General features: G+C 46.1%; 1 protein-coding gene across 3 annotated transcripts in view; it reads left to right on the top strand.

The window, feature by feature from the left end:
• The window catches only part of LOC135825638 (myosin-M heavy chain-like), a 34974-nt gene extending 21167 nt beyond the window's left edge, over positions 1-13807 (top strand). For 2 of the 3 annotated variants that reach the window (XM_065338256.1, XM_065338267.1), the window contains 12 exons: positions 1632-1805; positions 2162-2232; positions 2907-3003; positions 3755-3967; positions 5115-5309; positions 5648-5824; positions 6806-6944; positions 7139-7375; positions 10273-10475; positions 10960-11254; positions 11860-12122; positions 12738-13807. In XM_065338256.1, the coding sequence (XP_065194328.1) occupies positions 1632-1805; positions 2162-2232; positions 2907-3003; positions 3755-3967; positions 5115-5309; positions 5648-5824; positions 6806-6944; positions 7139-7375; positions 10273-10475; positions 10960-11254; positions 11860-12122; positions 12738-13109 (2436 nt within the window). In that variant the 3' untranslated portion in view covers positions 13110-13807. Of the gene's footprint in view, positions 1-4; positions 1061-1631; positions 1806-2161; positions 2233-2906; positions 3004-3754; positions 3968-5114; positions 5310-5647; positions 5825-6805; positions 6945-7138; positions 7376-10272; positions 10476-10959; positions 11255-11859; positions 12123-12737 lie in introns of those variants that run through there. The other variant, XM_065338262.1, reaches the window with a different exon arrangement.
• The last annotated feature ends 81 nt before the right edge of the window (positions 13808-13888 follow it).

Below are 13888 nucleotides of genomic sequence, written 5' to 3'. Positions count from 1 at the left end.
GAAGATTTGCGACTCCTAGATGTGTGATAGTGAGGTGCAAGTAATAATTTGTTGGGTGTCACTTCGCAACATTTTTCGAGACAGTTCATCTTGATCTTGTAGCGAATTCGGTCAATGATCTTCGGAGATGTGGTTCTTCACAAGGTGACGATCAGGTCTCCATACCTGGCTTGTTTTAGATGTTAGGTCGTGTAGAAAGTGATCCACCATGGCGTTCCAGATGAAGCCCAAGACAAAGGAAGAAGAGAGGAAATTAGAGGTAGCGAAGCAAGAATCCCAGCGCAAGACACCAGTCGCACCAGACATAGTTGAGCGTCGAAAACTATTCAATTCTTCTTCTGGCAGCAACTCTAGCAATGCACCAGTACGCCCGCCTCCTCCTAAACCGATGGCTCGGGGGCTGGGGAGTAAGAAAGATCCTGCGTCCGATGCGTCTTTAGCGACTACTCCTGGAGCGAAAAAACCGTCAGCACCCAGTCGTCCGAATGCTGGCGATGGGATCGAAGGGGGTCTGATCTTGGACAATAGCGCAGCTGCTAAACAGTCACGCAAATCACTTATATTTCAGTCTGCAAAGAAGTCCACCAGTAGCTCCTCCATGGATAAAGAGAAAACGAAACGACAGACCGGGATCTCCACTGCTGAGTCCGGTTCTGGTCGAGGCTCCAGTCCTGCGGACACAACTGCACCCAACCAGAATGGCAAGGCAGACTGCGCAGAGGAATCCAGTGGCAGCGATGATGATGGTGTAATAGTGGATTGGAAGGACGAGGACTCATCTGAATTCAGCTCCATCAAACCCTCTAAGTTTGGTACGATAGTGCGTGAAGGCGACGAGGGACGGAAGGCGAGCAGTGACGTCGTTGTCAGGATGTCACATATTGCCGCGCAGGAGGATGATTCTCCATTGCTTACGAGCACGCGACAACATGTGACAAGCGTACCTGCACAACCCGTGGCCGCAGTGCCGACCGTTGCGTTACCCATTACCCCAGTTACCCCAGTTACTCCTGTAGCACCGACTCGTGATGTCGCCGCCGCTACAAAGCGCCAGTCAACGGTAATTCATCATGTCGGCCACCGTGTGTGTGTGTGTGTGTGTGTGTGTGTGTGTGTGTGTGTGTGTGTGTGTGTGTGTGTGTGTGTGTGTGTGTGTATTGGAGCTGTTTCCAATATGGAATATGGATTCAGTCAATGTTGCATACATACACTCGTGCATTCGTATGGTAGTTTGATCTGCACCATTTCTACCTGAATACTTTCGGTAGCCATTGACCATCATGTTGAACTGCATGAGTGGTGGCGCAAACAGAGGTACAGTACTGCACATCAACACAGACAAACCTGGCTATCCAGGCCATTGTGTAGTTTTGTTGTTACTGGATCGGGAAGTGTGCCGCAGTTCAGGGATGGGAAAAGGTCAAATCTACCTGCCATACATACACAATCATGTGTGGCTTGTAGTCATGTGTCAGGCCACTAGCAATGGTGCGCATCTCGCCCAGCTTTATCTTTGTGAGTGTGTGAATTGTATTCAATAGTTTGTGACGGAGCATGTTTATTGGTGATCGCTTATCAAATTTCAATTCGCCCGGTGTTGTGTTCTACCTTGCCTTCTTTCTTCTGCTCAGAAGCGGAAAGCAGTGAGAAAGGAGGAAATAGTAAAGGTGTCACCCATTTCTGGCTTACCCCCCACCGTACCAGTTCCAGAGAATTTGGAAATTGGCCTCAAGCGTTTCCGTGTCTGTCAGGAGATCTATTCGACTGAGTACTCCTATGTCAAGAACCTGGAGGTGTTGGTAGAGGTAAGAAGTCTGTTGTTGAGAATGAGTGTGGTACGTGTTAGCTTTACTGCCCCAGAAATGTAAAACAGTGAAACAGGTGTACAAAGAAACGTATGCCCATCTTCCTCCATATACGATTTTTGCCTGGGTTGGGCTGTACTTCAAGATGCAGTTAGGGGCTCGGCGGGTTTCTACTATTTTCTGCGCACAGTGTGCATGTACTTTCACACGCCCATATTGGTGTTCTTCTGCTTATGGCAGCATGTGTGGGTTTGTAGGTGCATGTCTGACTGCCACATTCCGAACTGATGTTTATCTGTAACTGTAGCAATACGATGTCCAGCCTCTGCTTTTGTTCTGCTGGTGTTGTTTTGCAGGTGTATAAGGGTGCGCTAAAAAGTGTTCTGTCGGGCAAGGACCTAGACACTATCTTTATGAATGTTGAAAGGTAGGTCAAGCTACACATCCACCTTAGTATGGTATTACCATGAGTACGTAATCAAAGAGTGTGCAGTTCCTGTCTTGAGCTGTGATGGACTCATCCGTGGCAGAATGTTTTTATTGCGTCGCATTTATTTGGAAGAAGTCTGATCCCGTGTGTAGGCCTTTCTGCGCTTGTCATGGACGATATATTGTCAGGTCATCAGGTACAGACACGTGGACCCGCTGTGCGTTGTTCTGCTTTGGCTAATGTAGGTGTGATGTAAAAGTTACAATCTCTTTGCGCGTTTGATCTCTGACCACGCATGATGCCATCAATGAGCCAAACAGCTGCGAATGACCGATGCAATAAAATAAAATAAAAACCCGCTGTGTGCCAAGGGATCGCCATGTTCCACACTCTTGGTTATGTATTCTTGGAATTCACTATAGCAAATCTTAGTCCACAGTTGTTTTATGTATGAGAAACTGAAGACTGCGGTAATTCTCGATTTTCTTTGTGCCTTTTTGTGTGCTTTCTCGCCAATGCTTGTGGCAAGCTGAGATAAGATCAATCTGGGCCTTGAGAAGATCCACTGCATAATGTTTCTCTGGCCATGTATCATTCATAATTATTTCAAGTATATGTTGTTTTGCTGCTGATGCTGCTGTTGCTGCTGTTCTTGTTGTTTTTGTCGCCAGTATTTATGAATTTAATTGTGAATTGCTGGTGGAACTGCACGATCGCTTCATGAAATGGTCAGATGATTTGACGGTTGGAGATGCTTTTACGTGTACAGTAAGTGATGCAGAAACTGGCTACTGTTCATAGACATCTACATTATAGTATATGAAAGAAAGGTTTGACAAGCTGCTGAAAAAGTGCTCAATGCGCAAAGTGCTGAGCTTTTTTTCCCATAGGAAAGAGAGCAAGAGTCTGACTGAGCCGGTATCAAAAATTGAAAATGTCGGCACGACTTATTTTGCATACGAAACTTCAAGCCTGGCGTGACCTAGAGTACAAGTTAATAGCTAGCTGTACCCCAAGATTCTCTGCACAGTCAAGACTAGGATTGCACGTATCAGTCAATGCTGTACACACCGCCTATGAAAACTGCACCTAAGTATTTTGCGGTTTGCGCTTCGTAGAAGTGTTAGGGCTAGGTGTCGGGTCGTTAAATGTCTCAGTGCCCCCGTCAGTTCTATCCCTTGTATCTTGTTACGTTGGTGGACCATTAGTCATAACTCGTAACACTTTGTCCTTCCTCTCATACACTAGCCGAGGTTTTAAATCAATATCAGTTGTCTGATGATTGCCACAAGACTTTGAGTTAACATATTTCCCCCTCCCCCTCTCTTTTTTGTGGTGTACCAGTAGTAACTGAAGGGTTGTGTGTAGGTGTGATTTTGCTGCTAACTTGTTCTCTGCCTCAAACTAACTTCTACTAACTGCTACATGCACTGCAGAATCAGACATGTTGGTTGTAGCACTGTGTATTCATGTGTGCGTTTGCTTGATGCGTGTGTGCCTTGTCTGTGCATTTGTCCAGGCCGCTCGTTTCAACGTATATTCCGTGTACTGTGCTAACCATCGCGATGCCGAAGAGGCAGTTGCCAGGTTAAAACGCAAGAATGATGTAAACGACACGCTGCAGTCTGCTGGCCAGGATGCGCGCGTGTCGACAGGACTCAATCTGCAATCCTATCTGCTTACGCCAGTACAGCGTATGCCTCGCTACCTACTACTGTTACAGAACCTACTGGTGGGTGTACATGCACATGCATGGAGTTGTTTGTCTCTGTGGATGTGTTACTCAGGATGTATGTGTATTGTACGTGTACAGTAAAGCCTGGTGTAAGCGACCTCTGTCTTTAGCGACCACCTGCTCTTAACCACCGTTTTTTCCATGCACGGACAGTTCTATACAGAAACAGCACCGGATACAGCGACCACCTGCCTTGCGCGATCAGCGACTGACTTTTTGTGTACCAAGTGCCATATTGGACCTGCACACAGCGACCAAAACTAACCAAAAGTGCCATCTTGGCTGGCAGAGTTGACTGCAACAGGGTTGAAGTGCGCTCTGAAGCAAGTGGATGCAGTCAACTGAAGTGACAATGCAGAATGCACTGCATGCACTCCAGTGAGGTGTGCTTTGCCTGCACGGGAGTATTCTATGCTCCACACCTGTCAATATGAGTACATGGAAGTACAATCATGCACATGCATGCATAATCCGATATACCACGAATGTATGGGACCTGGTTCTAAAGACCACCTGGCTTTAACGACCGCTTTTGCTTGCACCGTGGGGGTGGTCGCTTAAACCAGGTTTTAATGTATCCGATTTAGTATCCCGTACACCTGCTAATGCAGCAGCAGCTTTGCCGCTGTGATCATTCACCTGTCATGCACTGTACATTGGGATGTTGCAGAGCACCTCTCCTGTACATGTATTGCGGTTGACGGGTAGGCATGACACTTCAGTGCCCCGTGCCATGGCTGCGCTATGTAGTACAGGGGCGGATCCACGAGGGGTTCCGTGGAACCCCCTAAATTTCGTAAATGTACTAATGGCAACCAAATGCGTGTCCATGTACATGTATCAGCTATTCAGTTTTGAATACTGGAGTCCCCTGTAGAGATCGCTGGATCCGCCACTGTAGTATAGTGATGCGGGAGTTGGTTGGCATCAGCCGGTGTTGTACTTTATTCCCTTCCTTGACTTGTTCGTCCAACGCCATCGACGTTGCATTGTTATGCTGCTTTCATGTCTGTCATACTCTGGTTTGCAGTAGCAAGACGGGCAGTTTGTTGTCCTTGCATTACTCGAGTATGTGTTTTTCTCCATTCCTTTCTGATGCATGTGATATCTCTGTACATGTATGCCATCTGTGTGTGCTGTGCAGAAACACACGCCAGACACGCATCCAGACTTTGAAATGCTGAGAGAGGCCATTAGCAAGCTGGATCGTATCACCGAGCACGTGAATCAGCAGATCCGTGAGCTTCAGAACCAGAAAGCGCTGAGTGATCTGCGCACACAAGTGGTTGGCCTCGATGCTCATGACCTACCCGGCCGCAAGCTGGCCAAAGAAGGACAGGTGAGTGTTTCTCAGCATTGTTTAAGGATGCTACGTGTATCAGGCTGTTCTTGTCGGATAGCTATCCCCTTTCAGCCTTGCTTTTTGCAGAGAAACAGAGACCAAGAGAAGACACATTTTGGGGAGAATAGGTGCCTCCTGTCACTTTTGTATATCCTCTGCATTTGTGTTGTGTGCAACTAGAATGCAGTCACTGTGTGGTGGTCATATGACATGACGACCGTGCTTTGTTGATTCCAGGTTTCTAACCTCTGTCTTGTTCTTCGTTTCTATGTTTCTTCTTGCCACTTGCATCGGTGCATATGCCTGTGCCTGTGCCTGTGTGTGTGTGTGTGTAGGTATGCCTGACCAGTATCCGCAAGCTATACCAGTGCATTCTCTTCAATGACCTGATCGTGTTTGCACTGCGCGGCGAGAGCAAAGGCAAAGTGGAGATCGCCCTGGACCTGAGCACGGTGTGGGTGCATGACTTGGACCAGAATGACCCGCAAACAACAGCCCAGGATGCTATTGAGGTAGGTTGGATGTATTGCAATTTGAATTTGCAACACTACTCACACTAGCCCGTGTACTTTCCTACAGTCCATTCATTGGAAACTGGCACCCTAACTTTTTGGTGTCTCTCTCACATAGTTGTAGATATCGTGAAAACAACAGTACATCCTGCATTGTGTGACCCGTGCAATTACTCCTTGCCACATTTGAGGCCAGAAAAGTCCAAGAACAGGGAAATAGAAATTCAGCCAGGTTTTACCAAATTAGGACAGGTATGCCATGGCAAAATGTACGGAGAAGCAGATCCAAAACCCAAATTTTTGAGATTTAAAGTGGGTTTTTGATCCTCAATTTGGCCCAAATCCGACTTTCAAAAGCCAGCGGGCCAGTTTCCGATGAATGGACTGTAGTCACTGTGTGCTATGACGTTCAAGAATATCATGACTTGATCAAGTTCTTCAAAGCACTTTTTTTTACTCACCCCGGGTAGGGGTGAAACAATTATACCGAGTACTCGAGTACTCGCTCGGTTTTTCAAAAATAATCGTACTCGGAATAAATCAGAGTACTCGTTCATACATGGTACATGCATTTACCATAGAAATCTACAGTTTCAGGGCAGCAGTCGGCAGATATTGATGTGCAGACTGTGTGGTGAACATTTGACCACGAGTAGAGAGAGCCCAAATGACCCACCAACCAATATATCCGAGAAAAATGACTGCTACTCGGTTCAATCGGGGTCGTATCATGTGATTTTAAGGCCCTTAGTGTGCACTTTTTAGGAGATGAAGAATACTCGAATATTCAATCGGAGAAAATCAGAGTACTCGAACTCGGGATCTCATTGCCAACTGTCACCCCTACTCACCCGTGTTTTCATGTGACTTGCCCTAATGTGAAACGTATGCACTTGTTGAAGCACAGCTTCAACCGACATTGCATTGTCTTGTGTTGGCTCATGTCAACCCTTCTCGCTTGTTCTCTTCTTTGCAACACAGATCTACAATCCCGACAGACCGTATACAATCTATGTCAAGACCATCAACGAGAAGCGTCTTTGGCTAAACGAAATCCGCAGTGTTATTCTCAGCCACCTGAAGGAGAAGAACGACAACTTGGGTCCTCCTAAAGATATGGGTATGCTACTGGTATTTGCTTTATTCCGGCGTCACGCGCCCTGCACGCTCGTGTGTATGTGTGTGTGTGTGTGCGCATGCGTGCGTGTGCGTATGTACTTGTATGTATGCATGTTTTTTGTTTGTTCATGTGGCATCCATGTGTGTGTGTTGATGTGTATGTTGGTTGTTGTCATGTTGTGTTTCCATGCACAGAGGAGAGGACTGGTATTTCAGAGGAGAATGTCGGCCAATCGGCAGTAGTGCGAGCTAGTGACATAGTGCACCGGACTGCCAAGTTCTCTTATGCTAGTGGTGAGCTGTTTGATGGTTGCTGGCTGGATGCCATGCGCCACGGCAAAGGTGAAATGACATGGCGTGACCGTACAACGTACGTTGGTGAATGGGTGGAGAATGAGCGTATCGGAGAGGGTACTCTGACTTACAATACAGGTGAGTAATGCTGCTAGGTATCTATTAGGCAACTCTTCTCGTGACATGCATACGTGTTGTGGTTTATCACTGCTCAAAGAACAATGTTGCTCACAGTTAGTGTATGCACGTACATAAGAGTGCATAATCCCAAGAGCGTGCAACTCTGGTCTCCTGGCTATGGGCGCTGTGCACGGCACGCTGCCCTCATTACGTTCATTACGTTGTGAAATGACGCTGAAGCTATTCAATGATCTTAAAAGATGATGTTGCAGATGACAAAAATGGTGCTGATATATTTGTAGGACTCAGTATAGAGTCCATGCACTATATGATGTCCAGCACCCTATATAGAGTCCATTGGTCCAAAATCTACTATACAGAGTCCAGGAGTCCACTCAGTTTTGATCAGCTTCAACCTGCCGCGCAATCCCCTATAAGGAGTACACTTTTTCTACCAGTCCCCTATTCACAGTCCAGGAGTCCAGTTTTATCCAGTCACGCTGTCCTGTGTGTTGTGCCCGAAAAAGAACAATTCATTTTCAGTTTTGCTTGCCTGGTGGCAGCGCATTCCTTTCTTCACTTCAGCCATGGCTGCCAGTTCTGCTGTGAAGTTGCTGACAGTAATCTGTCACGAGGTAACCAAGGAGGATAAGGAGACGTTCAAAATCAAATCTGGAAAGCGTCTTGTGGTTCTCTGAAGACGTTTCATCAGTGCGCGGGATGACAGCAGAAATTGCAGAACGAGAAAAGTTCAGCACAGTTCAAATCTGACGAGTCAGGTACACTGACACTCTCTTTCGTTCGACGCCACAAGGATCCCCTGTTTGGCTGGCCATTGCTGCCAGTAAGACGTTTGAACGGTTCCATCAGAGCGAGGGATGAAAGCAGAAAGCGGAGAAAGAGAAAAGTTCAGCACAGTTCCAATCTGACGAGTCAGATACACTGACACTCTCTTTCGTTCGACGCCACAAGGATACCCCTGTCTGACTGGACAAGAGTTGCCTGTACCACCGTGTCAAAAGGCTGTCCAACTACATGGCAGGACGATGACTGAGGTAAGGAATCTTTTACTCGTTTCGATTGGTCTGCTCACGGTTCTGTCGTTATGCTTGAATTTTTTTCCATTTTCAAGGAGCGTATCGCGTTTGTTTGATGTTGCTTGAATGAATGCCCTAAAAGTAATCAACCACTTCGTAATAGTCCTCAAGGACTGCAAGGACTTTGCATCAATCGTATACGATCGTCTAGCTATCATCAATTATTATAATTATTTCATGAGAAATGTATTTTTATCCCTGTGATAATTATGTGAAACTCCACGACACTCTTCCTCTAGTATGATGTCAAATACTATGGGATCCACAAACGCAGTGCCAGTGTACTAGTAGTAGTAGGAGGATTGCTTGTATGCCAATGACAAGAAAAAGCTTCTCCCTGAAGTAACCGTTTTGATGTCACGAACATGACATTGTGTCAGTGAAACTGCCTCGTGACAACAAATCATTGCATTTCCATCTTGGGGAAGACTGACTGACGGCAACGCTGTACAGATTGTTCAAATCATCTCATTTCAATTTAGTTGCAGTGAAGTGAAACACTGTGTACACTACATGTATGGTGGTGTGTCTGTGCGTCTTGAGTGTGCACAAACAATCTTATTCCTCGTATTACTAATAGATTATTGTCCCCACCGTCACCTGTTCACAGGTCTTTGAGTGGATTGATTTTCATTGAGCCTCACATTCGTTGAGAACTTGGTAGTTGTGTGCTCCCATGCATCATTACGGTAATAAGCGTATCCTTGTGCTATCTATTTGTTGCAGGTGTGCTGATTTTCAGAAGCTTGCGGAACTGAGTGCTGCTGAACATTGCATGGCCATGAGCAATGGTGAAGCTTGCTATTGCACTCTCAGCATGTGCTAGTATTATGCCGACTACTGCACTATGTTACTCTCTTACACTACTACATGTATGTAAACGTGCGTGCATCCGCCCAGGTATGCATTCGTTTCGTATAATTATTTGTTATCCCTCTTGACTTTACTTGTAAATGGGTGGACGTTTGCATGGCTGTTGGAGTTGCGTGTGTATTGTGTCTCTACTCTTTTTTTGGTGTTTTCTTGACGTTGTACAAGTTTGTGTGTGTGTGTGTGTGTGTGTGTGTGTGTGTGTGTGTGTGTGTGTGTGTGTGTGTGTGCGCGCGCGCGCAATAATTTGAAAACAAATAATTCAACCTGGGCTCTCCATTATTCTCTTTCGATTCTTGTTTTTTTTTCTAGGCATTTTCTTGGCGTTGTGTGGGTGTGTGCATGTGTGTGTGTGCGTGCACAATTATTTGGCAACACTACATGATTGAGATATTGTAATTTGCAGCGTCTGCGAAGAGACCACTTGATTTGAGGATGGTGTTTGTAGGCTTTTTTATGTAATGAAGTGGCTGCAGTGGCGCCTCAATACATATTTTTACATTGAGAAGTGAATGATGTAAAGGATTAAAGGGAGAGGCCGTTTTCTGGTTATATTCACTGCTTACAGCAGATCCTATGTCTAATTTCGAACTCGATAGGGGATGCCTAATTGGCTGGACTTTATACAGGGAGTGTTGTCCACATAAGACTCTTTAATCTTTATAGTTGATTTCAAAGTTTGGACTCCGTACGGTTGATTTTGAACCAATGGACTCTATATAGGGGTGAAGCCAATTGGCTGGACTCTATACAGGGAGTGATGTCCATCTAAACTTTGAGCTCACAGTTGATTCCAAGTTTGGACTCTGTACAGTGGATTTTGGACCAATGGACTCTATATAGGGGTTGGACATCATATAGGGGCTGGACGCTCTACTGAGTCCAACATATTTGTTTTTACATTAGCGTTGTTCCTGTTGTCATGTCATGTCCTTTTTTGCCATGCAGCTGACGTCTATTCTGGCACATGGAGCAATAATGTCCAGTGCGGAAAAGGAGAGCTGAAGCTCTGCAGTGGTGACCAATACTCTGGTCAGTGGAAGAACGCGCTTCCACAGGGCGACGGAAAGATCGAGTACGCCAATGGTGATATATTCACCGGTGCTTTTGATCGAGCAACAGTGAATGGTGATGGTGTGCTCAAGTGCAAGGTGAGAGCTTTGTGTTTTTTCCCGGAGCCATCAATGGAATGCCAAGATTTGCAGTCTTGGTTAAGATCATGTGAACTGCTTGGTATGTGCCATAGGATGCCATGTTGCTAGTCCATGTTTGTCTCCATTCACACCATGCTGGTGTCCACGCCAGGCCATAGCTCACAACATGGGTGTTGCACTCGCCCGGATTCCCGAGCTCGTGGTGGGACCAGAAGTACATGACCGCCAAGAGTGTACAACTCATGACGTGCAACTCCAGTCTATGGGGATCGGTGATGACAGCACTTCACATCACGTGACAAACCCGTACACATTTGTTGTATCCTTTGCAGGGTAGCTATAGGGTTTGCAACCCTGCTTTGCGTACAGTGCTCTGGTGATCGCTTTGCTCTGTTTGCCGGTGTAACCTATTGAACAAAAAAATCGTACTCCGGAACCTCTCTAATACGTATCTTTCTTTTCCTTGCTGTTTGGTCAACAGAATGGGATCGAGTATGATGGCCAGTGGCTGGAATCACAGTTTGATGGCGAAGGTAAATTCACAAATCGCTATGGCGACCGGTTTGAAGGAGAGCTGGTGCACAACTGCTTCCACGGTTCCGGTATCATGAACTACAAGGATGGCTCTGTGTACGATGGTATCTGGGAGAAGGGTCACCGGCATGGCTATGGTTCATTCAAGGAAGCGAACGGTGCTGAGTACAATGGCAACTGGCGTTTAGATCAACGGCATGGTCAAGGCTGGCAGAAGGCACAGGACGGCAGTGTGTATGACGGTATGTACTAGTACTAGTCGAATGGTCAAATGCAGGGGGTCCTGTACACTACACGATAAGCAAGCTCAATTTGACAGTTGCTGGCAACACTCCTTTTTAACCCTTTCAGTTCCCATGATGAGATATCTCATGCTGTAAAGTGTTCCCGAATGGCGGATGACGAGATCTATCTTGCTCTATTGTGTACACAACCATACAAAGTGCATCGATCACTGTACCGCCGTATCTCATTTCAACGACATCCAATTTTGACGAATGATACATTGTTAGAAAGGTATTGAACTCAGCTTTCGAGTGATATAAATTATAAAGTTCTTTGTGATGGGCTTGGTTTGACCGAGCTGCAACCAATAGCATAGCGAGAGTTCCCAAAAGAATTGTGAGTGCAGTTTGAATCCTGGCTCATTTGCATTGAAGAAAGTTGTAGCACTCAATGCAAACCTTGATTGTGCAACGTGTATGGGTGTGTGTGTGTTCATGTGTTGTGTATGTTCATGTGTTGTGTGTGTTCGTGTGTTGCGTGTGTTTGCGAGTGTGTGTGTGTGTGTGTGTGCGTGTGTGTGTGTGTGGTGTGTGTGTGTGTGGGTATCTTGCACTGTAAACAGGAATGTGGGAATACAACGCTCGCCACGGCAGTGGAAAGATGCGCTTTGCCAACGGTGATGAATACAGTGGCCTCTTCAAACACAACCACGTACATGGCAGAGGCACGATGACGTACGCAGATGGCTCCGTGTACATAGGTGATTTTAAGTTTGCCCAGCGCCATGGCTATGGCGTAATGGAGTATGCGAATGGCGGTCACTATGATGGCAGCTGGGTACACGATGTACGCGAGGGAGAGGGAAGTTATACATATGAAGACGAGGTAAGGAAGTGTTACTCTGTGTAGTCTGCAGAAGTCAACCTATTTACAGTAAAACTCCCCAGACTGTCTGGACAGGTTGGGACCGAGCACTGCCCGTAACCAGGAATTGCCCGTTACTCAGAACTGACATACAATGTCATGTACTTCCTGAATGCAAGTCAACATTTGTAAGGACAATCATTAGTTTTGGGGACGTTTTTTCCGTTGAAATGCCAATTCTTTTGACTCTAGATGGGTCAGAAAGGTGCCTGGTAGACGGACGTGCTCGTATTAGGGACGTCCGGATCTGGCAAGTTTTACTATACAATCATGTACTTCGAAGTACATGTGACTTATTTGAATAACAAGGGCCTTGCCTATGCACTAAGACGTTTCGGATTTTTGAGAATTTGACTGCCCCACGTCCAACACTGGAGCTCACAAAAAAATGTGTATGACATTGTGTATTTGTGTGTGTGTGTGCGCGTGCGCGCGTGTGTGCATGCGTGTGTGTACATGGGTTTGTGTGTATATGCATGCGTGTGTATACACACATTGCTTTTATTCGCACACATTGCTGGTATATTGAGAGCTAATGGATCCATTCTCTCCTCTTTCCTTCTCTGAATCTGCTAGACCTATTCCGGTGACTTTGCACATGATCGTCCGCATGGCAAGGGCATGTACACGCATAAGGGAAGTAACACATGTTACACTGGACACTATGTGGCTGGTAAGCGCTGCGGCGCTGGTGTGGAGACATCGCCAATGGGCAAGTTTGTTGGCGAGTGGAAGTATGGCATGCGCCACGGTGCCGGCAAGGAGACCTCTACGGTTGGTACGATCTCGGACGGTTCATGGCACTGCAACCAGCGCAATGGTGTGTTCACTGTGCGCAGTGTGACTGGTGAGGTGTCCGAAGCCACCTACCAGGCAGGCGCATTAGTCGACAAACCCAATCCCCATGACATCCCCACCATGCCCATCCTCGGTCGCACGCTCATGTAAGTCCTGCCAGTCCATCACCACTTCTTACCAGCCAGCCAACGCTGTCGCTGCTTGTACAGCCATTCTGCACCAGACATCCATCATTGTGTCAATGTACATTATCTGTAACTTCAGCTAGTAGTTTGATTCGGAAAAAAATAGCATCTACATTCTCTGAAGTTTCTACTTCAGAGCATACATAATCATCCCTGTCCTATACTGTAAATATTGGCTATGCCCCCCCCCCCCACACACACCTTTGTTTTCTGCTTCATGAAACATCATCGCCTTTATTTTCCTTGATTTTGCTCTCATCCGCGCTTTGATTCTTGCTTTACAGTTTATTTGCTTTTGCTTTTTGACCAAATTTCCATTGAATATTAGCATCTTGGGAACTTTACAATCTGCCTCCTGTTGTATCAAAGATTTCTGCATCGGTCACTGCCGTTCTATTTCACTAAAATCAACAAGGAGGGCACTAACATTTACAATACGTAGAGATACTTATTATTCTGTTTGACTTTTATCTACTTCAAGTACCATGCAGTTTGGAATTGGGAGCAGTTCTTTCTTCTCTAGCACCCTGATGTGCTTCCTCACAGTTCACTAGTTTCCTTCTTTTTGGCAATTTTCACTCGCCTATAATTCTAGTATATCGCTCACCGACTGAATACTACTGTGTAGCACGGAATCTTAGAGAAAATCAACAACACACCAAATGTTTATAGTCATGGTACTGGTATGGACTGCATGGGTTACACACGTTCTACTATTGGGTTTCTGGCTCCTTGATCAGGGCA

Source organism: Sycon ciliatum, chromosome 1 (assembly GCF_964019385.1).
Source record: "Sycon ciliatum chromosome 1, ocSycCili1.1, whole genome shotgun sequence".
Classification (NCBI taxonomy): Eukaryota; Metazoa; Porifera; class Calcarea; order Leucosolenida; family Sycettidae; genus Sycon; species Sycon ciliatum.
Note: the sequence above shows the minus strand (reverse complement) of the source record. Positions and strands in the feature narration are given on the sequence as shown.